Here is a 27,371-nt window from a genome sequence, read left to right on the forward strand (position 1 = left end):
AAGATTTTTAAGCCAAAAGGTAACACAAAGCAATGCTTTGTTTTAAATTTAATTTCATGTCTAGTGTAGGGTCACTACAATTTTTTAAAAGCAAGGTTTAAATACAAGTGCATGAAATTGAGAAATAATATGAATTTCCAAGAATAAAACTTCAATTATCCAAAATCATCTGGGGACGAATTTTCTACATATCTACTTTCTAGATAACAAAGTTTACCATATATTGGAAATCATTTTCTACTGCATCATATACTTCCTTGACTTTTTCTCAGCAACATACGGACTGACTTGTCTGCACTGAGGGTCTTTGGGATGGTAAAGTGCATAGAGCTGTTGACCCTGCCCAGAATGCCTGAGCCCATAATACTTGCCCAATGACTTTGGTTGGGTCACCTCTTCCTTTGATATCCATTAAAAAATATATATTCCATTCTCTTAGTTTGTTGCTTCTGCCTGCTATTGCCTTGAGAAAACTAAAGAAACAATCTCTGTCCATGCACCAGAAGGTTACAAGTTCGATTCCCAGTCAGATCACATACCTAGGTGTGAGTTTAATCTCCAGTCGGGAAGTGAATGGGAAACAATGGATCAAGGTACCTCTCTCACATAACATCGATGTTTCTCTCTCACTCCCCATTCCTCCCACTCTAAAATCAATTTAGAAACAGAAACAATCTCATTAAAATTATTTATTAAAAGAAGATTTTTAAAGTCACTGAGTGAGGGAGTAGAGATATTGTCAATGGAATTCAAATTCAGGGAATTTGTGTCAGTTTTCAGCTTCACAAATATGTTTGGGAGGATTGAATTTCCCAGTAGTTTAACCCTAAACTAAGTGCTGGATTACTATACATGTGTGGCTTCTCTTCTCCTTAATGATGGGAGAATCCTAGAAGATCTGTGTTCTAATGATACACCCAGTTATAGACCCGAGTTCCATAAAGCAATAGCATATTGTAGTAGAGATTTAGAGTTTAGACCTCTATTTCCAGCTCTGTCACCCCCTAGTGCAGCGGTTCTCAACCTGTGGGTCGCAACCATTGGAAAACACATATAGCATATCAGATATTTACATTACAATTCATAACAGTAGCAAAATTACAGTTATGATGTAGCAACGAAACTAATTTTATGGTTGGGGGTCACCACAACATGAGGAACTGTATTAAAGGGTCGCAGCATTAGGAAGGTTGAGAACCACTGCCCTAGTGGTATGACTTTGGATAGAAACTTACCTCTGATAGATCTTATCCCCTTGGAATGAAAAGGAGTATAACCTGATAAGGTCTAAGGTGCTTCCAGCTCCAAAAGCCATTATGAGGGACTGGAGATCACCAAGAGGACTCTCTCCCGGTAATATATGATGTGAGAAGGTAATTGTGATGTTATGTAGAATGAAGTGAAGGCCATAAGTACACGGTTAGAGGGAAATAGGAACAGAACTTATGAGTCAACTTATAAATGATCTGCTCTCCTTGATAAAATCTGAAAAGTATCATCATCATAATTATTCTCATAACTGATGCCACTGATATAATTTTTAAAACCTAAGCTCAAGCCTAAGTATTTAATTAACCTTTTCAAATTAAATGTAGATGTATATATGTATATTTGTGTTCAACAGAAATACCTTAAAAAATTCTGAAACTTCAATTAACTTATATCCTTTGGGTCTGTCAATTGAAATTGAATTGGCCTACGGATCCCTCTGTTGAGAAATGTATATGTTTATTTGGGTACGGACATCAGTTAACTCGCCTTTTGGGATCAGGAGCAAGGGTAAGATAATGGTGGTGATGAAAATATAAAAATCCTCTCTTTGGAAGACTTGACTCCAAGGTAAATGGGGATAAGAAAAAAATTAGATGTAGGGATTAAGAGTATTAAACTTATGATCTACACATTGTAAATGCAAAGTTTCTCTTAAAGAAAGATCTTATTCCTACTAAGGCACAGCCCAATAATGGAGTTAGGATGCATTTGCTTTTCTCCTCTTCAACTTGATCCAGATGCCATTAGTAGGACGAAGAATCAGCTCTCCCGCCAGACCAAGTTCTTCTCTTTTCTGGTTGGATTCTACCCAAAAATGCCTCAGGATGCATGAAAGAATGACCTTTTCTTCCATTATGGCAAACCTTTGACCTTTAAATTAATGTAAATAACATGACTTTAATTACAGATATATCTCAAATGGGAGAAAGAACAGGTTTAATTAGAGGGAGCAAGTGATGTTAGATTTTCACAGTAGGCCCTGGGAGAACCAGTATCACTCAGGATGCTTCCTGATAATAAAGATTCTTGAGTGCCCTTCCCTGCTCTTCCCGCCCCCCAAGTGCATCTGAATACTCTGAGGACAAGGAATCTAGCCCATGCAGCACCCAGGTGAATCCTGGGCTCATTGAAGCATGAGAACCACTTTTCTAGAACGCTTTCCTACTGGGCCTTTCATGTAGTTTACTATAGAGTTACCAGGCCTCATTGTACCAATGTCTGCATTTACATAAACAGTAAAACTCTGGAGATACTAAAGTCAAAAGTGTTTATAATGCATGGCAATGTGCATTCATTTTGTTTAAGTACTTCCACTGGTCCTATGGTGAGCATTCCCAGTTTTGGTTTTGAAAAAAGTAATTCCTAAAAGCAATAAAAACAGGTTAAATAAACTAATTGTTATAAATAAGATATCTACCATGTAAAGTATATTCTACTTCAATCCAAAGATCTACATTTTAAAACTCTACCATGAAACTGGTTATGCTTTAGGTTATGGGCTGAATGGTATTCCCCCAAAATTCATCTGCTGAATTCTTAACCCTCAGTACCTCTGAATGTGACTGCATTAGGGATTTGGGCCCTTAAAGAGGTGATTAAAATAAAATGATGTCCTATGGATGGGCCCCAATCTAATCTGACTGGCGTCTTTATGAAAAGAAGAGATCAAGCCCTGGCTGGGTGGCTCAGTTGGTTGGTATGTCATCCCATTCACCATAAGGTTGTGAGTTCAGTTCCATCAGGGCATATACCTAGGTTGTGGGGGTTAGATTCCTGGTTGGGGCACGTATGGGAGGCAACCAATCAATGTTTCTCTCACATCAATGTTTCCCTCTCTCTCTAAAAATCAATAAAAACATATCCTTGAGTGGGGATTAATTAAAAACACACACACACACACCCACACACACACAGAGGAATAAACTATGTGAAGACACGGAGAAGACATCTATCTATAAGCCAAGGAGAGAGGCCTCAGGAGAAACCAGCCCTGCAGACACCTTGATCTGGGACTTCTGGCCTCCAGAATTGTGAGAAAATTAAATTCTGTCATTTAAGCCACCCAGTCTGTGGTGCTTTGTTACAGCAGCCCTACAAAACTGATATACTTTATGACAGTCATAGTAGAGTGGGAGAAAAAAATAAAACAGCTAGTTTTTTAACAGACTTGTATCTGACATACCACATCTCAAAGACACTATTGTGAGAAACCCCCTGCCATGTGCACCTGAAAGTCAAACCCATTCTGATGGATACAAACCTATACAGTTTCTGGGTCCAGCAGAGAAGGGCACATATGCGTATGGATGGCGTCCCATTGAATTCTCAGGAAAGAACCGCTCTGGCTTGAACTCATCCGGGTCTGGGAAGTACCTTGGGTCTCTATGCAGTGCGTAGGGAATGATGGCTATTTGAGAGCCTTTCACGATGTTGTACCCCCCTGTCATGAGACAGTTGATATGTCATGAGGACACACACAGAAAAGTCCACTCTCCCCACTACATTCATGAAAGAATTCTCACCAACTTCACAATCTTCATTAAGATCACGGGCAATTATAGGTACAGAAGGAAAAATACGAAGGGTCTCCTTAATAACACACTCCAGATATTTAAGTTTCTTCAGGTCTTCTAAGGTAACAGGGCGATCGGAATTCCCTGATCAAAGTAAATACATGAAATAAAATAAATGAAAGAACGATTTGGGCTTGGCAGATAAGACATCAAAAAAGAATATATTATATCAATACACTGAATGTTAAATACCAACAGCTAAAGTAAAATTCTTAACAGAATAGATAACCAAAATAAAATGAGACAATAATGCTAAGTAAAAAATCCAGATGCAAAAGGTCACATGTTGTATCATTAAATTTGGAGGAAGTACTCAGAGTAGAAAAATTCATAGAGACAGAGTGTAAATGAGGTGCTACCAGGGGCTGGAGGAAGAGAAATTGGGGAGTGGCTGATTAATGGTGCAGGGTTTCCTTTTGGCTGCTGAAATGGCTTGGAATTAGATAGAGGTGACAGTTGCATAACATTGTGAATGCATGAAACTATAAGTTTAAAACATTTAATTTTGAATTCTCAGAGCCTCCTCCAGAAGTGAATCTTCTCCTGGGTCAGCTTCTTGGACTCTCCCCATAGCCTGACCCCCAAAAGCCCTCCATTCCCACCTCAAAAATAAAACCAAATGGCTTCTTGGTCTTGCCAATGGGAGAAAAAACACAGCAGGAAGCAACCGAACATACTGAGAGAGCAAAAAATAAGACAGACAACTCAATAAACAAGCCAGTGAGAAGATTCTGAAGGCGGACATATAGCAAATTCTGCCAACCATTGTTTTTCAGAAGAGGTAGGAATTGATGGCCCAAATCCCAACTTTTTGAGCAACATTTGTAACCATCTCTATGCCTGCACTGCTTGGGGAGATGCATGGAAAGGCACTGTGTTATTTAACCAGAGTTGAAGTACAGAATTGAAAAGTAATAAATCAGGTCACAGAACAGATTTTCATTGCGATGAAAACCCTTTTTGGAAAATAGTTGCACCCAAAGAATTTCATCTGAGTGCAAGCCGTGATGCATTTTCAAAGTCCACGAAATATCTGGAAAGGATTTGGTGAAATGTTCAAATCCAATGCAGGATAAAGCCAGCAGAAAGAGGCCGAGAAACAAAAATCTGGTTTATGGCCATTCTGATGCAGGTGCAGATAAGGTGGGAGAGATCATCGAAGGTGGTATTTGCCAAAATCCAATTCATTACTACTTGCTTCCTGATATGGAAGATGAAGATGGGGAAGGAGAAGAGAAGAAGATGATGATGTGGGGAGACGGAGAGGATTGAAAGCTACCAACGAAGAAGCTGATGAGGATGAAGGAGACGGTGACTAAGGAACACGGATGGATTCCAACCTTCTTTCTAAAAGTTTCCTCCAGTCACTGGGAGCAAGTTACAGTCTGGGTTTTGTTTTGTTTTGTTTTACTCTTAGGCTCAGTCATTCTGCTCTTGAAGTCTTTTCTCTCCCTTACATCCTGGTTCTCAACTTATTTTGGGGGAAATTCTTTGAGCAGAATACAGTGGGAAAAGAATCTCTAATGCTTTCTGTTCCAAATGCACTTTTTTTTACGTTTAAAAGTATTTTTAATTTTTTCCATTGATTTTTATTTATTTTTTTCTTTATTGATTAGGGTATTACATATTGTGTCCTTTTCCCCCATTGCCCCCCTATTCCCCCCCACACCTCATGCCTCATCCCCGCCCCCCACCTCATTCCCTCCTGGTGTCTGTGTGCATTGTTTAGGCTTATATGGATGCACACAAGTCCAAATTCACTTTCATCCCTTCCTCACTCAACAAACACTTTATGGAATCAATGCCCCTGTGCTCTGTGGTAAAGAAAAACCTTCTGCTTACTTTGCTCTGCTGGAGGCTGAAGGCTCAGCCCGCGCAGTAGTGCACAGAATTCTAGCTTTTTCCCTCCTTTCTCTGTACATTGAGCACACAGATTACACTGTGTCTCTGTGAATGTGGACAGTTATCATTTACCAACATACACCTGTCTACTTTCTCTTGTAGGGAACATCTTTTAAACTAAAAAAAAAAATGGGTTTATAGAGGGTCAAAGGGTAGATATCAGATGTTTGGGTTTGTTAAGTGGGCATTTTGACAACAAGGCTTCCCCTTTGGTATGTTTAATTGTGATGTTTAATGGACTTCCTTGCAGTTTAAGATGATACTTTTAAAATAAAATTCTCTCCTAATAATGGCCTGGGCACTGCCACTCAATGGGAGAGTCGCGGTCCTGCAGAATCTTATTTGGATTTGTCATTCTCTATTGTAATCTTGTTCCTGTTTATTTAATTTTGTTTGTTTGTTTCACTGGAAAGAAAAGATAATGCTCAATTTTAAACATTAAAAGTGTACCAGTTGCTTTGTTATAATGAAACTAAATGTGAAGCTTACCTCAGTAAAAAAAATAATAATAATAATAAAGAAAAAAAAAGAGGAATGAATACTTACATCTCAATATCCAAAGATCAGTTGCTCAAAAAAGTTTTAGAACTAATACTGGGGATAGAAGAGAAGTGAGGCACAATTAGCAAAAAGCATGAGAAGCAGCAGAATAAAAATTCTAGTAAAAATGGTGTCACTAATCATGTGAGATCCAAAAGCATTTGTGACACCTGCATTGGGCTAGAAATTGTAAAAAACACAAAAGTGGGAACATATTACAAAAGAACCTGGATTTCTAGAATACCCAATTTACCCACCAGAGGCAATCTGAGAGAAATTCAACTTGATACAGGAAAACTGAATTGATGACAGAAACAGAGCCCAGAAGTTTAGATCATCTCCATTCTACGAAACAAAGTCTTCCCTCTTGGTATGAAAATCCAGTCCTCACACCATCTGGACATGAAATTACTTTTCCAACTTTACCTCTCAATGGGTTCTAACAAATGTTCTGAATTCCACCTGTCCTTTGATGCTTACTATTATCTTCCAACTTCTCTACTCTGCCATTTTGCAACTGGAGCCTCTCTTTCTAGAATGTCTTCCATCTCCTCCTCTTTTCCTTTATTATTCCTTCCCCACTTTGCACTAGGAAAATCCATCAGATACCACTTTGTTGGTTGGCCAACTCAACCTTTACCTTACTTTTCCCAGTCATGGGAAGCCATATGACATCTGATTAAACAAAGGATTAACTTGATGGCACAATGCAAAGTTCCTTTGTGGTAGGCTGATCATGTCCCATAAATATATCAGGTCCTAATCTCTAGAACCTTTTACTTTTTGGGGAAAAAGGTGCTTTTGAAGATTTTGTGAAGGATCTTATAATGGAGAAATGATCCTGAATTATCCAGGTGGGCCATGAATGCCATCACGAATGTTATGATAAGGGAGAGCAGAGGGGGATTTGACACCACCCCCCCCCCACAGGAGAGAAAGTGATGTGAAGATGGAGACAGAGATTGGAATGATGTGGCCATAAGCCAAGGTATGTTGGCAGTCACCAGAAGGAATGGATTCTCCCCTCAAACTTCCAAAAAGTGCAGCCCTGCGAACACATTGATTTAACTCAGAGATATTGATCTGGGCCTTCTGGTGTCCAGAACTGTAAGAGAATAAATTTCTATTGTGCTTAGCCACGCAGTTTGCAAAATCGGTGACAGCAGTCAAAGGAGACTATTATTATCCTTCATCCCCCACCTTCCCCTTTCTTCTTGCCTTAAAGATAAACATGAGGCCCAGAACAACAATCAAGAAAACAAAATCCATGATGATGAAAATAACAGAGAGAGAAAAGAGCAAGCCCTGGATTCTCCCAACATCCCTACAGGTATCAGCCTAGGACCCCTTACCTACAGGTTACTGGTTGTACAAAAGAAATGTATGTCCCATCAGCTTAACCCACAGCAATCCTATATGGAACAGCTCTCCTTGACCCGCTAACCAGCTTCACCTCTCCTCTCTGCTCTCCGCTAGCCCCTTCCTCCTCATGTCACTCAAGCACACAGCCATGACTTGATACTTTCTACACAGTGTCTGCTTCACCTATGAGGCAGCGAGGTCCTTGAGGACAGTGACATTTATCTGTGTAGCCCCCGCATCTAGGCCAGTGCAGTCACAGGCCAAGCAATCAGCAAATGCCTGTAAACAAATGGATGAGGTCTTGCAAAGGACATTAGGCCTGGGAGGGGTCCCTTATGGCAGCCTTCCTGCTTATTACAGTGTCTTTAGAAAGGCCCAACTGCACATTCTTAATGAGCAAGAATGTCATTTGCTTCAGTGACTTGGGATCTTCCTTGTAAGTAGGGAAAGGACCATACATACCAAACACTTCATCCAGTTCATTGTCCAATGTTTTCTGGACTTCTGGATAGCAACCCAGTAGGTACAAGGCCCAGTTCATTCCAGCTGCAGTTGTATCATGGCCCTACAAATGTAAAAGAAAAAAAAAACAGTTTAGAAAGCAGAGTTCTATGGAGAAGGTTAGGGATGCTAGCTCTATTTTGAATTGTCTCTGGATTTGACAGCGGTGACGTGACCCCAGACAGAACAAGTTAATTTTATACAGTATTTTACCTCCGTGGGGAACAAACCAATGAAACAATCCCTTCAAAGGGGATGCCTCTGGGTACAGGGACATTCAATACGACAGAGTCACATACTTGGTGAGAGTGGCTGGACTGGGCTAACAGGGGGCATTCTGAGGGAACTCCGTGCGCTGGACTGTTTTTGAGGGAATAAAAGTGTGACTTTCCTGAGCCAAGTGGCTAGATCTGCACTTCTCCACTGTCCCCCATTTGTATGGTCAACTTTACCTGGACACCAGGCAGCACATGGGTGGTTCTGAGCAACAGTCTCCACATCAAGAAGTTGATAAATACTCCATTTAAACCTTGCTGAGTTTGAGGCAAAATACCAAACATTTTGCAGAAACGAACTCAATTATTCTTCACAGAAAATCCATGGGAGCCCAGCAGGCCTGGTTCAGTGCTTGAGCATCGACCTATGAACTAGAAGGTCATGGTTCGATTCCTTGTCACGATACATGCTGGGGACATGCAGAAGGCAGCCAATCAATGATTCTCTCTCCTCATTGATGTTGCTGTCTCTCCCTCTCCCTTCAATAAAAATATATTTCTCTGAAATACATATATATATATATATATATATATATATATATATATATATATAATCTCAATGGGATACTTGATACTGCTATTCACGTTTTAGAGATGACAAACTGAGCCCCCAAAAGATGCTAAGTAGCTTTCCCAGGTCCCGACAGCTTCATAGGAGGTGGAGGCAAGAGTAGGACCCTGGAATTTCTGATGACCAAGCAGAGTCCACACTCTTCACCTCGGGGAGCACGGAGGATCCGGGTGAGGAGAGTCCAGCTCCAATACTGAGTGTGACACCCTGGATAACCTTATTCTCTGTCCTTTCAGTGTCTTTAGGCATCAGCCCCTTATTTCCTGTCCTCATCTCACCAGGACACTCCACACGTAAAAGGGTAAGTTGAGAAAAAAATGTATTTGAAAAATAAAAAATAATATTATAACTCTTACTGGTCCATTTACCCTATGCAACACAAGTCGTGACCATTGTAATATTTCATCTCCTGGGCAGAAGTCTCTGAAGCACTTGTTTTAGCTCTTAAGTGGAATTGTGGAGGACTTTTCTGCAATTTTAAAAAATAAGTTTATAAGTCTCCGATATTAGCATGATTGTATTTTCTCACACTTGCAATTTCTTTAAAGAAATGACTCTGAATTCTAGACAAAAGCTGGCCCATGTCACTCAGTTGTTTAGCAAAGTCATAGAGGAAGTGCTCTTGCTAAACAATTTTAATAGCTTCTCTTGAATTTGAAAATGAACTTCCTGTTTTATTTATTTTTTTGCGATCTAAAGGGAGCAAAGATAAAGCACCGAGCCAATAAGTGCATTGGCAGAACTGCGCAGGGCAAGAATCAGCCAGACCAGGAGCGTAAAAGGCCTGGCACAGACATAGAAACATGGAACAGATTGTCTGTTCCATATCAGAGGGAAGGAGGGGGTGGGTGTGTGAGGGGGTGGGAAGAGATCAACCAAAGAACTTGTATGCATATATGCATAACCCATGGACACAGACAATAGGGTGGTGAAGGCCTGGATTGGGGGGCAGGAGCAGGCTATAAGGGGTTATTGGGGGAAAATGGGGAACATATGTAATACTTGTAACAATACAGATTTAAAAAATAAATAAAATGAAATTTAAAAGTAAAAAAAATAAAATAAAAGGATGTAGCAACAGCCTGCATCCTCTTATGGAGGAGGTCACAATATTGTAGTTATTCATCCTATACCTACTGTTTCATGGGAAGAAGGGAAAAATTAGAACTTCAAAGAATGTTAGAGCTGCAAGAAAGAGATCATTACTCTGGTTGTTTTTGTGGAAGTGAGAGGTTACTAGTGGGAGATGGATGTGTATGTGCAGGTGTGAGTGTGTGTAAGTGCATGTTTGTGTGTGGGTGTGTGGGTGCAGGGGCCACTTCAACATCAGACACCAGCCAATATCTGTTGCACAAGAATGTGCCAGGCACGAAGGTTGGTGCACATTAGAAAATGATTCACCTAGTCCTCAGAGCTGTTCTGTGAGGCCTGTGCTGTAACAGCGAGGACACAGAAGTCCCGAAAGGGAGAGGAGGTGTCCGAGGTCACACTTCTAGTATAGGTCAGAGCTGGGATTTGGCTCCACAGCCCACTTTTTAGTGAATTAGATGTCCATTTTCTGCATAATTTCTTTTCTATAAAGTGATCTGCTTAAAATAGAAGTTTCAAACCACTGATAGAGTCCATATTTCCACTTTCCACACAGGGGACTGTGGCAGAGATCTGCAATGACTGGGCCTGTCTCGTATAGCCAGTCAGCACAGACCTGGGAGAGGTCAGGTCTGTGGACCCTTCACACTGCTTACTTTCTGCTACAGGGAGCAGCTGCTGGGCACTTCTGTGAGCTGCTGCTGGGCACACTTGTATCCAACCAAGGTCTGAAGACCCTGGCTGTAGAAACTCAGTCTTCCCCATTCTTGGCTGCTGACCTCTGGTCACTGCAGTTGCAACGAACCAGCACACAGACCCTCTGACCCTGCTGCCCCTGGAAGGTGGCTCCCAGCTGCCTCTCTGAGCCACCGCAAGGCACGACCCGGGCTACCAGCATCCAGTCCCCATGGTAGTGCTGCTCCAGCACACAGGCCCTGTGAGCCCACTGCCCCAGCAGACAGCTCCTGGGTACCTCTGTAATCCGCCGCTGGGTACACGTATCTAACCAAGAATGCACAGCTCCTGAAGCAGAAACTGGGACTTCTCCCTTCCCCGGGGTGGCAGCACACCACGATCCTGCACCTCCAGCTTGTGGGCCCCACGAGCACACAGCCCTAGCAGATGGCTCCTGGGCCCCTAGTGAGTGGCCATTGGACGTGTGCCTCTCCAACCAAGGGCACACGGCTCCCTCAACAGGATCTATGACATCCCCTCCTGCTGCCTACCTCTGGACACCTTGGTGAGTTATTGAGGATCCGCCTCCCCAGACAAGGTCACACTGTTTCAGTCACAGGCTCCGAGATTCCTACATCCCCAGCTGCTGGCTCCTGAACCCCCTCGTCATTCAGAGAGGGAAATTACTTTGGCCAGAGTCCCACTGCCTCAACCACAGACTATGGGACAGCTGTCCCCCACCGTCCCAGGCTCCTGGAACCTCATAGTGAGTTACAGAGTGACGCTACCCCAGCAAGAGTCACACAACACCATCCGAAGTCACAGTACCTAAGCCTCAGGCCCCAAGAACCCTTCGTCCCAAGCAGGTGGACTCCTGGAATTCACAGTGAGCACATACCAGTGATACCTCAGGCAACCCTTTCCACAAGAGCTGGAACCACGATCACATTCACAACAGCTTGCACAATGAAGCTGGGGGTGAGTCACATTACCAATCTGTGACAAGACTTCATCCACAATTAAGAAACTAATATTCAAGACCCAACTACATCAATAGAACCCAAATAGCTCAAGTAGGGGGCTCTGCTAGATCACTAAATTCAGGAGATTTGGGATACTGCACCAGTGGGTCCCCCAAATCACCAACTACATAGCACCACATCCAAAAGAACCTGGGTAGCAAATCAGTTGGATCTAAGACATAGAAACAATTAAAACATTACAGCAAAAAATGGGGAGACATAAAAACAATCCCCAAAGAAAAGAAAAAAAGGAATCACCACAAAAAGAATTAAATGAGATGGAGGCAAGTAACTTATCAGAGAAAGAATTCAGAGTATTGGTTGTAAGGATGCTCAAATGTCTGGATGACAAATACACACAACTCAATGAGAATTATAAGAAGCTGAATTCACGCGAGCCGACTTAACTGGTTTCCAGCACTCCAAGTGTTAAAACATTACAGCAAAAATGGGGAGACATAAAAACAATCCCCAAAGAAAAGAAAAAAAGGAATCACCACAAAAAGAATTAAATGAGATGGAGGCAAGTAACTTATCAGAGAAAGAATTCAGAGTATTGGTTGTAAGGATGCTCAAATGTCTGGATGACAAATACACACAACTCAATGAGAATTATAAGAAGCTGACTAAGAATGTCACCAACATGAAAAGGAATCAAGAGGAAATGAAGAATGACCTAGCTGAAATAAAGAACATAATGGAAGGCTTCAATAGCAGATTATAAGAGGCTGAGGACCACATCAGAGAATTAGAAGACAAGGTAGAAAAAAACACACAAATGCAGCAACTGGAAAAAAAAAAACTTAAAAAGCAGGAGGAGAGCCTAAGGGAGCTTTGGGACAACACAAAGGGAAATAACACCCGCATAATAGGAGTGCCAGAAGGAGAGGAAGCGGAGCAAGGAATAGAGAACCTGTTTGAAGAAATAATGACAGAAAACTTCCCTGATGTTGGGAAGAAAAAAAATCATACAAGTCGACAGCTTTTTCAGAAGAAGAAAGTTGATCTGGTATTTAATTAGGGTCTTAAACTTTGTAATTCCTAACTACAATATAATGACTCTTCATCAGTTATAACAAGCTACTTCAAAATGTGATCAGGCTTTTCAAAAATGCTAAAAATGTTTTTAAAGAATTTTTATAAATTGTTTATTTTTTTAAGTTAAAAATAAATTAAGAACAGATCATCCCTTATACCAAGGATCCCAACATATTTCAAAAAGTGGTTATAAATAATTCTTCCTATTTCATGTTATTTCTAATTTTACTATCAAATGCTTAAATATGTCTAACTATTAGTGCTGGCTATTTCTTCATCCTTAGCATTTTTAACTCCCAAGATTAAAAAAAAACAAAAACAAAAAAAACAAACATTTTCTTGTTATGTACCAGGAACTATAATTTGTTTAATGATGATACCTGAGACTAACATGACAACGCAAAATACCTCAAACATGAAAGTGTCCACTTCTTCTCGAATTGCCTCAAGGCTTAGCTTATTCCCTTCATCATCCATCACATTTAAAAGCAGGTCGAGAAAAGCCTTGCGTTTTCTCTTGGAGAGGGTCGTGCCTTTGTCATCACTTTTACGTACTTCATCTCTGTTTATTTCATTGGCCCGTTCATTGATGACCTGTATGATTTAAATGATCACATGCTTTTGTATGGAATTTGATATGGCCTAATAATCATTGTCCTGTGAAAATATACTAGCTTCTTTAACTGATTTTTTTTCTAAGCCTTTCCTGTTCTGTCTCACTCAACAGGAACTTAGGTTTTTGTGAAAACATAGTAAAGCTTTCTGTGAACATGTTTGGGCGTTATTTGATAAGATTTTTAAAAACAAATTTAATGTCAGACAAATAGATTGTTTCAAAGGACTATTTTTGCAGCCTTTCCAACATGGGAATAGAGTGGTAGTCTCCTGAATAGGGCCCCAGCAAGTTGAAAGAGCTCATGAGAAAAAGTAGGGGTGGTGGAGAGAACAAAATCATTATATAATAGACTAATTATAGGTAATTCTAATTACGTGTTGTATTGGAGAAAAGAATCATGCCATATGCTTGCCGCTCCTTCTGCCTAGAATGCTCTTGCCGCAGAAGCCAGCATGACTAGCTTCCACCCTAGTTTTAGATCTCTACTGCCCAATGTCACACTGTCAGGGTCACTGCTACCCTAGTCCCTAGCACTCACTCTCTTCCTAAGCCTACTTTACCTTTTTTCCATTTCACTTAACACCTGGCATTGTATTGTTATTTAGTAACTTTGTCCTCCAGCTTCAATGTACCAGCAAATTTGTCTTTTATTCATTGATATACTTCCAACCTTTAGAGCACTGTGTGGCATTTTAGAAATGTTCATCAGGTATGTGTTGAATGAATTAAAGAATGAAAGCCCCTGAACTTACTTTGGTTACACATTTCAACTTTCTCCTCCTTTCAGGCAATTGTCCAAACCTGCTTCTGCTTTGAATGAACAGATCCCAAGTTCTGTAAGGACAAGCACCATGTCCTCTCTTTGATTCTTGGTGGAACCCCTAGTGCCTGGCACTCAGTATGCAATTTTTTATATTATCCATCCAGTTTGGAATTCATTCACTATTGATACTGATATTAATGCATGAAATTTGAAGACAAGTGTAATTATCCCCATAAAATACAAACTGTTCACCATTCACCTATTGACAGGCAATTATGAATACTCCACTGAGGGCAGCTCACTCCAACATCTCAGTAATCTAACATCTAGGGACTCTAACCACTTGATCTGTTGGTGGTGGCAGTACCTCATTGTCAGGAAGCAATGCCATCATATTTTAAACTAAAATTTATAGTAAAGGATAAATATAATTACTTCAGCACTTATTTCAGTACACTTAAATTACAATGCATGCTTTTAATTAAAGTTTGCCTTTAATAAACATACTTTTAACACAAAGACTATATCCAGAACATTACTATTTCCTTGTCATTAAAAATTAAATAGTAATATCTAGTTAATGTTTATCTTTTCCAGTTTAAGATACTGCTATAAATGCCCTTTGTCTTGGAAAACTATTGCCTAATCCAAACATTTTGCAGAAGATTCTTATAACACAGATCCCTGTGTCTTTATTCTCTTAGCATAGCACCCAGTTTGTTAATACACTATCATAGCTCATATCACATTTTGTAATTTTTTATTCATAGACAACCTCCCCCGGTAGACTAACCTCCCTCAGCAAGGAACATTAATGACTGGGTATGTTAACAAACATAGGAGTCATGCACTTATAAAAGTTGTAGAAAGTGATAGTGGTAGGGGTTGCACAACATTGTTAATGCCCCTAATGCCACTGAATGGCACACTTAAAATGTCCATTATGATAAATTTTATGTTATGTATGTTTGATCACAATAAAAAAAAAGTGAGGACTTACATTGGTGGTAAAATTATGTAAGATCTTTAGGTTCCTTTTGTGGTCCCTTCCTTCTTTAAACAAAAGGTACAAAACGTCATGCCAGAGCCAAAATGTCCTCATTCTTCGATGTAGCAAATCACTCATCCTATAAACAGGTTGCAAATGTATCAGTTGATATATCAAAATGTGCATTGCTTGTGTACCTATTTGGTGCCTGGTCTCAATGAGGATAATATGTGGCAACGATGGTAATTCATCTTAGCAGCTACCAAGAGCTCTATTGTTTATGCTCAACAATGAAGGCATGGGTTAGTACACATCCTAAAAAGCTTAAAAATTAAATGGGTCCTATAGCAGAATGAAGAATCCATTACAAAACACCTTACTAGATGGCCATCTGACCTCTCCTTCTATTTCTCCAGGAAGAGTTTCGGACCTCCCCGAGCTGCCTGTAGCTCTTATACCACACGGTGGGGTGAAATCTGCCTGTTTAATGTCCATGCATTTGCTTATTACTCCTCTGGCTGTCCTCTTCTCCAGTAAAGTGCCTCTCGGTCACATCCGTGTCCTGAGTCCCTCCCTCAACATTTCCGGTGATGGAGCAGAGAGACCTAGACATGATCTCCTCCTTAGAGAGCAGCTTACAGGCCAATTCTGCAGAGTGGTCTTTCCTGGTCACTCAATCTGTGGGCACTATTGCTGTTTTCTTCTCAAATAGCAACTTTATTTTTCTTTCTAAGCAATTATTATAGTTTATAAGTTTATACTTATTTGTTTTGATGCTTGTCTCCCTGTTATTCTGTTCTGTGGACCACTATAAAACTAGTCAGTATCCTGTGTAAAAATAGCAGATTATATATGCTAATATGTGTTAAAATGAAATGGGCAGTGGACTTAAAGACAGAATTCCTCAAATCAAACCCTGGTCCTGCCTTTTCATAGTTGAATAATCTCAAGCAATTTTTCAAATAAATATGACTATTTCAATTAAAAAATAATACACACTCGATGCAGAATATATGGGAAGAGAGAATTAATAACAACACAAACAAGAAAGCGAAGCACATAACACAAAACAATAATCACAGCTAACATTCTGGAATAATATCTACAAGTTTTTTAATGAGTAATTTTTTATACCTAGTGGCTATCATGCTAAAAATAATGTTTTTATCTTTATTTTATCACTAAGCATCATAATGTAATTTCACAATATATAATAAAATAATCATGTAAAATTATACCATAGCCTGGGTGTACCATAATTTATACAATAAATCCTCTACTGTTAAAATACATGCTTAAATGATTATGTTGATTTTTAGTGCATATTTCATTGTGAAACAATGAAAAAGATACAACACAGACAAAAAATTATTAGCAATATTTTTAAAGCTTGAATCAATAACAATTTTAAAAATAATTAGAAGGGCTCCGTTTACCTATAAACTGCACGGACATACTCAGAATCATCATTAGTCTGAGCATCAATACTCTTGCCCATAGCTGTCTCTGCAAAATATGGGTGAGAAGCAACCATTCAATTCTTGCACATGCCTTGTGTTTATTTTCCAGTGGAAAACACTTCAAAAAAGACATAAATTCTTATATATTTTAGAATTGTTCCTTTCCCCTTTCACTCTTGCACCTTTTGTTTCTCCTACTCCCTGTTCATGCTCCTTCTTCCCTCTGACCTTCCTGGCAGGTTGGCTCTGCTTGAAGCACTAGCAGTGGGTACTGCTTCTCAGGAGCCTAATTTAGCAGAAGGACCACCCCAAAGAAGCCAATATCCTTTCTAACCCCTTCATTTGCCTTCACAGTGAAATGTTATTTTCTATTTGGGCCATTGTATGTTTACACCGTAGCTCTAGAAACATATCCATGAGACTTACCACAGATTATATCTAAGGCACAAAGAGTGATGTAAAAGAAGCAGTTAAACTTTTCTCCATCAACATGTTTTTCAAGCTTATTAACCAATATGTTGGCTTGTTCATTCATGACATCTAAGAAGTCTTCCAGAATGGTAAAATGGAAAGTGGGTGTTAACATTTTTCTCCTGGAGCGCCATTTGTTTCCAGTACTAGAAATACAAGACATGGTTACAAAGAAGAGAAAAGCAACATCCAAAGCAAGTAAAGCATAGTCAAGACAACAAATTCTCCTTAGTCTACAGATTCCCAAATGCTTTGGTCAGAATGACAAGGGGAGATTCATATACAGTTACAGGATGGGCATATTTTAGATATCCCTCTATATTACTAATATTTAAAAGAGCACTCATCAAAATTGAAAATTTTAAGAATTTCTCTAAATTTCTAAGTTCTGAGTTTCCAAAAGTTAGAAATTTCCCCCTTTTATCCAACCTTAACCCTCTGAAGATCAAGGAGCTCCATGAGTCTACTTGATCTCTAACCTCTTCAAAGTCTCCAAGTCTCCACCGAAGTCCTGCTTTCTCTTTCTCAGTTGATGGGGTCCTGTTGCTGGATGGCAGCTCAAGGACTGAGGTTACTGTGCTCAGCTTACTTCTCTGAGGATGACTGCCTTTTTCATTGAATTTTCAAGATTTCCCTGCTCAAAACTCCCTTGTGCCATACTCCATTTCTACATTGGGACTTTCTAACTCTCCTTGGAACACTGGTGATCATCATTATTGAATACCATGGCTGGAGATTACTCTACACCCTGGGTTCCTGTCTCTCACAGGCCCATTATCACCCAACATTTTCAGCTTCTCCCTACTACTCGACAGCACATTCTTGCTATAGGAAAACTACCCAGGGTCAATGCCTGACATAAGTTACACACAAGAGAGCTTTACCGATTTACACCGACTTACCTTGTAAGAAGTCCTAGGCCAAGCCATGGTTCTAGGAACCTGTACAGATGAGACTTGTCAATTTGCTTTGAGCTAGTTAAAATTACCTTAGAAAGAGAGAAAAGAATAATGAGAGATAGAGATATGAGAGCAACCTTAATTATAAGAATACTGGGCTAGAATACAACTACTTTCTAAAGTGACATTTCATAACAATTACTTCTTTGTGGTTCATTTTCATTACTATGACTCAAAGAAATTCAAATAGAGTTTGGAGCATACAACTGTCACTCACTCTTGGACACTAGCTGGAGTTGACTGAAAGGAAAATGTCCAAGATAATTCCCCGAGTCCTGCCATGAATTAGGAGCCAAGTGGAGTTGTTTATTGAGGGTAGGAGTGAGGGAAGGGAAGGTGGGTGAAGCAAAGGATGACCACATTTAGGGAGAAGGAAATCACAAGTTCATGATCAGGTATGTTAATTTGGAGGCATTCATGTTGACATAGTCTGAAAGCAGTTATGAAGCTCAGGAAAAAGGCTTATACTAGGTACACATTTGAATGTCTCCAGGATATAAGTAGCATTGGGAACCATGGGTATAATTAGGTTGCCTGGAGCCAAAGTAAAGCAGAAGGGATGAGCATATGCCAAAATGCTTCTCAGGATCTTGCTGCAGTTCCCTACTTTGGACAGATCTCTATCCACATGTCCTAAGCCCACTTATACTAGGCCAGCAATGGCTGAAATCCCCCACGTGGCCCTCTCGCTATCTCCTTCGGACCAGAAGATTAGGCAGTGTGGTACCAGAGACACTCTAAGAGTTTTACCACAATGAGTAAGAAATATGTATCCAAGCCCAACAACCCTAGGAAATTCTGCTGTTAATTTTGAAGTTCTTTTTATCCCATTTTTACTTCCTGACCCAAATTCTTTGTCATCAAGCCATCAGATAATACAAACAATGTCATGATAATAAGTAAAAGAAAGGTAAACAATTTTTAGGAGTAATTTCAATAGGGTGAATTAACAACATCTTCCCCATTAATATCAGATTAGTGTTCTCTTTTAAAAAATTAACTTGAAATCATAAAAGTATAATGGATACACTGAGCATTTTAAGGGAAACACTTATATTTTATTAGTCTTATATTTTTGCAATCTTAAAATAGTGCCTGGCAGATGATATGAGCTCACCATGTAGAATAATCTATTTATGGTTCTGTCCAATTGCAGACTTCCCCAAAATGGAGGACAAATATATTACTTGATACCAAATGTGTATACACATGTAGAAGCTGCTACTCTTCCCAGAACTCAGACTATATCTGGAAAGCATTAAATGGCACCTTCAAAGCCTTAGATTTTTAATGTAATCCTCATTGTATTGAATTCAATTAAATATAAGGACATATATTTGCTGTTTATTCTGATGAGATTCTCACACCATCAAATATACAGTGAAACATTGACCATAGTCACCATCAACTCACCTCTATAGTTTCGGCCTTATACATGAGTATTACTGGTACTGTGCCAAGCCAGAGTTTTATCATTGGCACATGTCTGTTCTCTTCAGTGAAATTCATCAGCTGCTGGAAAAACTCTAGGAGAAAATATTTAATTTTTAAAAAGTTCCTTACTGTGTCTTTTTTGAGTTTTTTACTCTTTTTACTTTGGGCTATTCACTCAATATCTCCCAGATCTTTCACATCTTGAAGCTAAACCACACAGTTGTCCTTACTAAATTATTAATCAATGAATTATGAGGCTAATTTAATTATGAATGATATATATGCAACAACCTGGTTAACTGAGAAATGCCAAGCACTGTGGATGTTTGTGGTGACCTTATGACATACTTTCCCCAAGAACACCGAGGTTGTTCAGTTTCTCCTGACCTGCTTCAGGCTAGTGTTCTGTAGAAAGGGAAACCTGTCCCAACTCTCCAGCCCTGGTAGATAGATGCCTCCCTTTCACCCTCTCTAAAACAGTATTGAAGTTCCTCAACAAATGGAGATTAGAGCTACGATATGATCCAGCCATTCCTCTTCTGGGTATTTATCTGAAGACATGAAAACACTAATTCAAAAAGATATATGCACCGCAATGTTAATTGCAGCATTACTTACAATAGCCAGGATATGGAAGCAACCTTAGGTGTCCATCAGTGGATGAATGGATAAAGAAGATGTGATAATATTGGCCCAGCTTTTCTGGCACTCAGGCATTCCACAGGCAAGGAAAGTGTACACCAAAGGACCAGATCCCTACTTTCAAGGAATTTATAATCAGAGGAGATGGTCACTGTGGTACTAACCAGAGTATCAGATCAGATGAAATGGGTGTTAAATTAGAAGTTTAAGTCTGAGGAGTTATCGATTTTCATTGAAAGGACTGGAGAAATTCCAAGAAAGAGATGGCCTTTGAAAATAATAGAATGAGTTGGATTTTTATAGGAAGGAAAAGGAAGTTAGGGAAAACCAAGCAGCAGAAATAGCAGAGCAGAGGCAGGGAGGTCTGAAAATTGCCTATAGATTTAGCCAAAGCACAGGATGGGGATGATAACATTGATAGATGTTCGTGAAGTGTTGGAAGTGTAAAGAAGTTGGATTTTCTTTTATAGTCCATAGGCAATATCTGAAAGTTCCTGATGAGTACTAGAACCACAGTTATATTTTAGGACAATAACACTGAGGTGTGTGGGATCTGTGAAGAACTTGCTATTCCTATTCCAAGGATACAGGAAGATTCTGGGGGTGGAATTAGATGCAGCTAGTGTTACGGGCCCTGGTCCTGCTTTATGGCTGGTCCTTATACTGGGTGTGGGGAAATGGTGACCAGTAATCCCAACAACATTGAAGTAGGGAGGAAAGTTTGGGAGTTAACACTTTCTGTATTGAAATCCCGGAGGCCCCATCTGAGGAATGCAGCCCAGCATTCAGAAACGTCAAACATGACAAAACTCTGGGTCAGGTCAGGAAACACTAAATTGGTGAGTGCAACCCAGAGGTGAGGGTTGAGTGGGGTGGGGGAAGACTGTGACTAAAGGATTGGGGTACAGGCTCCAGCCCTCAGAGAAAAGACCTGGCAATGGTTAGACAGAGCCCAAGTCAAACAACATGAGGTCAGGGGAGGACTGGCTTTCTAATTAGGTTAGGAAATGAGGCACTCTCCTGAGATGGCTGGCAAAATCCAGGGAGGGAGGGATAAGGAGAGCAGACTAGCTGGGAGGCATGTGGTACCCAGGCTTCTTGTAGGCAAAGGGAATGCCCCCTTGACAGCAGCGGGACTAATGCCCACAGCACTGTGAGGCTACTAATATAGATGACACCTGAGATTTTGACGGGTTGTTTAACATGGGAATTTGGGCTCCACGGACAGATTGACATGGCATAAAAAAACAACTATTAAACTTCTCAGCTCTTTTTCAGCTCCAAGAAATGTACACATACTCACCTATCCCTGCTCCTTCTCCCATCCCTCAGCTTCCCCCACCCCTGGGCTTCAGGGCAAGCTATTCAAAGTGCAGCGGGAGAGAGGCTAAAGCGAAGGAATCTCCATTGCATGTGATACTGAATAAACAGTAGTAACTGTTTAAAGCGTTTGCACATTTGGGACCCTCAAAGCCTAATAATAAATCTTCTAAAATGGCTAACATTCATTCTGTCATATTTATTTGCTGTGGAGGGTAATTAAACATCAGACCAGAGCTAAGGGTTTCCCATGCCTTATGTCTTTTATGCCTCACCACAGTCAGATGAGAAGCACTATTACAGAAGTTAGTGAACAACTGAGGAAGTAATGCACAGCTAAGTAGTTGCACAATATCACAGTGCTGGTAAATATAGGCTTTGTACCCGAGGCACCCAGACACACAATGTGCCATCATCAGCATTACATCACACCGATTCAAAATGCCTTCCAGTCAAACCGTGGGCTAAATTGCTGTGAAAAGAGCTAGGTCAGATCAACAGTGTCAAAATATATGTAGCATGGCCATAAACACTATCTTAGTCTGGTCTGACAGGAGACAGGGAAATCAAAATCCATGGTTTGAAAGCCTCAGGTGGGCCCAATAGCAGGGAGCAGCTGGGGAAGACAGGTGTTAATAAAAAGGACTGAAAAAGCAAAAGATAGAGTTCAACAGCCTAATTGGAAGTCAATTGCAATTCTCTAGGTGAGACTTCTGCGGCCAGAATGTGGATGGTGGCCACACAATGAAAGGCACAGCCTCTTGTACAAGACACAAGGGTGTTGAGGGTGGGGAATATACCTTTAAATATTGTGCTATGCCCAATTTTGCTGAGCTCAATTCTGGGCACAAAGGAGGGCCTCAAATAAGTGCATGATTGACAATGAAAAAATGGACTCAAACCAAGTTCTGGACAATGGTCTAGAAAATGCAGGCATAAAATGTAAACCTCAAAGTAACTGTAATATAGTGACGTTTACAAGTTAAGGGTGACACACTCTAACTTAAACAGTTTAGACAACTTGTCAGAGTCAAGCAATTTGGTCACAAGCAGAAAGGGAGCAAAGGTTGGTCTCATGCCCAGATCCAGTAGTTGTTGATGCATTAAAAAGTCCCCTTGAGAAAGATAATGTGTCAGCATTCTCTTCTCTCCAGAAGTAACTACAAGGAGAATTACTTAAAATAATCCAATAACTAACAATTTGTTTTGAAATGGATCTTATTCACTAGAGATTTCAATTCTTAGAAAAATTCCCCCAAAAGACTATGATGAGATTTCTTAAGTATATTGTTTCCTGTTGGGGGGTGGGGGGTTCTATATTTCTACACCATTATTTTTTAATATTATAAAGCCTTTGGGTAGAAGGGAAGATTAGCTCTTCCTTTAGTGTTCACCATGATGATGTTTACAAATGTAGTTTTCATATATCAAAATCTACTGCATCACTTGCAACATTAGTCGCATTAATGTTTGGTTGGTTAAAGTTTACTTGAATTTCTTCTGCCAGAAACATTTTCTGTATTTTGGTAACACTCTCCCATAAGGCCTCATGTATTCCTGTGAAGTTGAAATGACAGCATTATTTTTATTTGGAGAAAGGAAAGTGGAAAAGAAATAACCCTTTAAGCTTTGGAATTGATGTTCAGTCTATAAAACGTCTTCAATTAAGCTGAGGGGTGATTGGATTCTAGTTCTGCGCTCATTTTAAAATATGTCATTTGGGGCAAATCTTTTCAGTTCTGGGCATCTCAACTTATACAGTCACGAAGATGAAGTGCTAAGATCTAACTCAGGGAGAAACCAAGATGGCGGCATAGGTAAACACCGGAGATTGCTGCCACAAACAACCACTTCAAAAATACAACTAAAAGATGGAACGGACATCACCCAGAACCACAGGAAGGCTGGCTGAGGAGAGATTCTTCAACTAGAAGGAAAGAGAACAGCATACCGAGGCTCAGAGGAGGCGCAGTGTGGAAAATACAAAGGTACGGAGGTGCGCGTGGAGCCGGCTGGTGGCTGAGGGCGCGGTTGTCGTTTTCAATCGGGAGGGAGTCTCAGACTCTGAGCTCCAGATTCGGGCGAGTCTCTAGGGACTCAGACTCACACGGGAGAAGCGGGAGTGTCTGGCATCAGTCGGAACGTGAGGGCAGCTTTCTCTCCGAGGTTTGCAGCAGTTGCTGGGGTTCTGAGAAGCAGAGCCTCTGGGAACGGGACTGAGAGCAGCCATAACTGCTCCCTCCACCCGCCCTGTTGATCCACTGCGACCCGACCTGCCCAAGCCCTGCGTAGAGCCATTTGCCGGATAGCCTCAGGCAAAGGCTAGATTAGCACCTCTCCAGAGGAGAGAAGTTTTCCCACTGCAGACACAGCTGATTCTCACAGCCAGTCGGCCTGGTGGTCAAATCCCTCTAGTATTAACTACAACAATCAAGGCTTAACTACAACAAGACTGCGCACAAAGACCACAAGGGGGTGCACCAAGAAAGCATAAAAAATGCGGAGACAAAAAAACATGACAGAAATGGAGGATATAGAGCTAAAAAATGCACTTTTGAGGGCTTTCAATAATTTGCTAGAAACTGCCGATAAACTTGATGAGAGCCTCAAGAAATCTAATGAGACCCTCGATGTTGTGATAAAGAACCAACTAGAAATTAAGCATACACTGACTGAAATAAAGAATATTATACAGACACCCAACAGCAGACCAGAGGAGCGCAAGAATCAAGTCAAAGATTTGAAATTCGAAGAAGCAAAAAACACCCAACCAGAAAAGCAAAATGAAAAAAGAATCCGAAAATACGAAGATAGTGTAAGGAGTCTCTGGGACAGTTTCAAACGCACCAACATCAGAATTATAGGGGTACCAGAAGATGAGAGACAGCAAGATATTGAAAACCTATTTGAAGAAATAATGACAGAAAACTTCCCCTACTTGGTGAAAGAAATAGACTTACAAGTCCAGGAAGCGCAGAGAACCCCAAACAAAAGGAATCCAAAGAGGACCACACCAAGACACATCATAATTAAAATGCCAAGAGCAAAAGACAAAGAGAGAATCTTAAAAGCAGCAAGAGAAAGAGACGCAATTACCTACAAGTGAATACCCATACGACTGTCAGCTGATTTCTCAACAGAGACTTTGCAGGCCAGAAGGAGTGGCAAGAAATATTCAAAGTGATGAATGCCAAGAACCTACAACCAAGATTACTTTATCAAGCAAAGCTATCATTCAGAATTGAAGGTCAGATAAAGCGCTTCACAGATAAGGAAAAGCTAAAGGAGTTCATCACCACTAAACCAGTATTATATGAAATGCTGAAAGGTATCCTTTAAGAAGAGGAAGAAGAAAAAGGTAAAGATACAAATTATGAACAACAAACATGCATCTATCAACAAGTGAATCTAAGAATCAGGTGAATAAATAATCTGATGTACAGAATGAACTGGTGATTATAATGAATCAGGGACATAGAAAGGGAATGGACTGACTATTCTTGCGGGGGGAAAGGGGAATGGGAGATGCGGGAAGAGACTGGACAAAAATCGTGCACCTATAATGAGGACAGTGGGTGGGGAGTGAGGGCGGAGGGTGGGGCGGGAACTGGGAGGAGGAGAGTTATGGGGGGAAAAAAAAGAGGAACAAATGTAATCTGAACAATAAAGATTTAATTTTAAAAAAAATCTAACTCACCCTCCCTCATGGGGGATGCAAATACCAGCTACTTTTAGGAGCTTTCTAACTTAAAGTGATCCCTCTACCCCTATCATAACATAACATAAAGGCTATCAGCTTCAAAAGATGATTTCAATAAAAACAACAATAAACTCTTTAACAAATAAGATTTCTGAAACTTGCTGTATGACTTTTGGGGCAGGTCTTAATGAATAACATCATAATTCATGTTGTTATGCAACCTCCTTAGAAGGACCAAGGAGGAAAATGAAAGTTGTGGTGAAGTGTTGTGATTTCTGGAGGGAGAGGCTCTGGCCTCAAGTGCATTTCTCGTCCCTAATTTTAGAGAGAGAGAGAGAGAGAGAGAGAGAGAGAGAGAGAGACTAAGTTACAAGTTGTCCTACCTTTAGGACTTTAACAGTAAAGACAGAAGAAAAAAAGGTGGTGTTTGTTGTTGTTTTTCTTATTAAATATATTTTTACTGATTTCAGAGAGAAAGGGAGAGGATGAGAGAGAGAGAAACATCAATGATGAGAGAGAATCATTGATCAGCTGCCTCCTGCACGCCCTCCACTGGGGATGGAGCGGGCAACCCAGGCATATGCCCTGGACCTGAATCAAACCAATACCTTTCAGTCCGCAGGCCAAAGCTCTATCCACTGAGCCAAGCCATCTAGGGCTACAGGCGGTGTTTTCAGATAGCAGCAGCCAGGAGTTGGGAAAATGAGAAGAGAAAAGAAAAGGCAGAAGGACAGGAGTTTAGAAACACTGCACTTATGTGTAATGACAGCTGGAGCAATCAGGAACCCATTATCCAGGGGGTAATAGAGTCGCCCCTCACCCAGCAGCCTGCAGCTCCAGTCCTGGTGCTCCAGGCGGGTAAGCGGGCGGTTCCCTGCAAGGGGCCCAACAGCCCGTGGTGGGGATGCAGCCGGCTCGGGTGCACAGTCCCTTACCTTTCCCTCCTTGTTTCAGGACCAGCGAGTGTCCCACCAAAGGGTAGGCGCCGGAAACGCTGAGGATGGGCCTCATTTGCAGCCAGTTATGCGTGTAGGTCGCCATCATCTGCAAGAATCTCAGGATCAGGGTGACGCCCGCCAGGGAGACGGCGCTGAGCGCGCCCCAGAGCAGCAGCTTCTGCCCGACGTGCACCAGCCATACTGCCACCATCGCGCCAGCGGTCAGCTCTGCTTGGGGACTGAGACACAGAACCTTGGGGGCGAGAGTTGGGGCCAGGCCTGTACCAGCCCCTGCATTTCAAGCCTGGGCACTGGGAGGAGTCCCGACATTCCCGGGGGCGGGCACAGCGGGCCAGGAGGGCGGGGGAAGAGGTGGCGCCCGGCCCAACCGCCTCTCCCTCCTCCTGCAACCCGTAGGCACCAGCCCAGGCGCCCAGAAGCGGGACTTCTGGTGCTGGGACTGCCCTGCCCCCTCGGGACTGGGTTGGAGCCTCCACAGCTCAGAGGAAAGCACCGCCTGGTTGCTGTGCAGACAAACGCCTAGTAACGCACAGGGGCCTCTGTTTGGTTCAGCAGAAACGAAAGCCCGGAAGGCGGATTCTGAAGGCAGAGAGTGCTGAGAAGACACGGAGGCCCTTGAATGGCGTGGGGAGGAGAATGGGTGCAATTTAGGGGCAACTTCAGGATGGAGAGGCGCACTGGGGCTGGGGTGCGCTGACTTCTGTTACAGGAGTGAGCGGTACGTTTTAGAATGGAAATAACGGGGCGCCGGGTTGGAAGTTCGGTTTGGGGGGTTAGTTTTTCCCTGGCTGGGCGCCTGGCCTCATGATGCTCCCTTGCACAACCAGGAGTGTCTTCTGCTCTCCTGGGACTGGCTGCGCGCGGGAGGTGGGGTGCATCCTGGCTGCGCATCAGGGTCATTCAGAGCAGCTCCCTTCTCTGACCTGGGACTCCAACCTGAGGGAGCAGGTAAAGTTCGTCATCAGGTCACGGGAGAGCTGAATCATGTTCTTGTGATCCCAATGGTTTCCCAATTATCCTCGGGACCAAGAGAACATGGGGCGGAAGGGCAAGGTCTCTGGAAGTGGGAGAGATAAGAGATGCTGGCAGAGCGGGGGTTGGATAAAGGAACAGTAATTATGAAGTAACTCTCAAAAGACAAGTCACTGAGCCTATGGAAGGAAGGAAGGGAAAGGGAATGATGGTGAGAAGGATGCCCCAATTCTGCCCATGGCTGTGTTCACTGACCAGGAATTTTCC

General features: G+C 41.4%; 1 protein-coding gene across 2 annotated transcripts; it reads right to left on the minus strand.

Moving 5' to 3' along the window:
- Positions 1 to 676: 676 nt before the first annotated feature.
- On the minus strand, positions 677 to 26,424 carry LOC102427238 (cytochrome P450 4V2-like). Of its 2 annotated transcripts, XM_006092647.3 has the most exons (11): positions 26,109 to 26,424; positions 19,491 to 19,603; positions 18,021 to 18,106; positions 17,074 to 17,264; positions 16,624 to 16,693; positions 15,200 to 15,326; positions 13,229 to 13,414; positions 8,112 to 8,214; positions 3,795 to 3,929; positions 3,533 to 3,712; positions 677 to 2,142 (listed from the first exon to the last, which is right to left on the minus strand). In XM_006092647.3, the coding sequence occupies exons 1-11, from the start codon at positions 26,320 to 26,322 to the stop codon at positions 1,970 to 1,972; spliced, it is 1,578 nt and encodes a 525-aa protein (XP_006092709.1). In that variant the 5' UTR covers positions 26,323 to 26,424; the 3' UTR covers positions 677 to 1,969. The 2 variants fall into 2 exon arrangements, with proteins under 2 accessions (XP_006092709.1, XP_023612930.1); XM_023757162.1 differs by lacking the exons at positions 677 to 2,142; positions 3,533 to 3,712 and adding an exon at positions 6,294 to 6,341.
- Between the last annotated feature and the right edge of the window lie 947 nt (positions 26,425 to 27,371).

Source organism: Myotis lucifugus, unplaced genomic scaffold, assembly GCF_000147115.1.
Source record: "Myotis lucifugus unplaced genomic scaffold, Myoluc2.0 scaffold_102, whole genome shotgun sequence".
In the NCBI taxonomy this organism is placed as follows: Eukaryota; Metazoa; Chordata; class Mammalia; order Chiroptera; family Vespertilionidae; genus Myotis; species Myotis lucifugus.

Coding starts and splice junctions, on each gene's coding strand:
- LOC102427238 (XM_006092647.3), bottom strand. CDS start 26,322: ATGGTGGCAGTATGGCTGGTGCACGTCGGGCAGAAGCTGCTGCTCTGG. Junction 15,327..16,623: donor TATGTCCGTGCAGTTTATAG/GTAAACGGAGCC, acceptor ACCTGTTTATAG/GATGAGTGATTTGCTACATC. Junction 13,415..15,199: donor TACATAATTTTACCACCAAT/GTAAGTCCTCAC, acceptor TAAATCATACAG/GTCATCAATGAACGGGCCAA.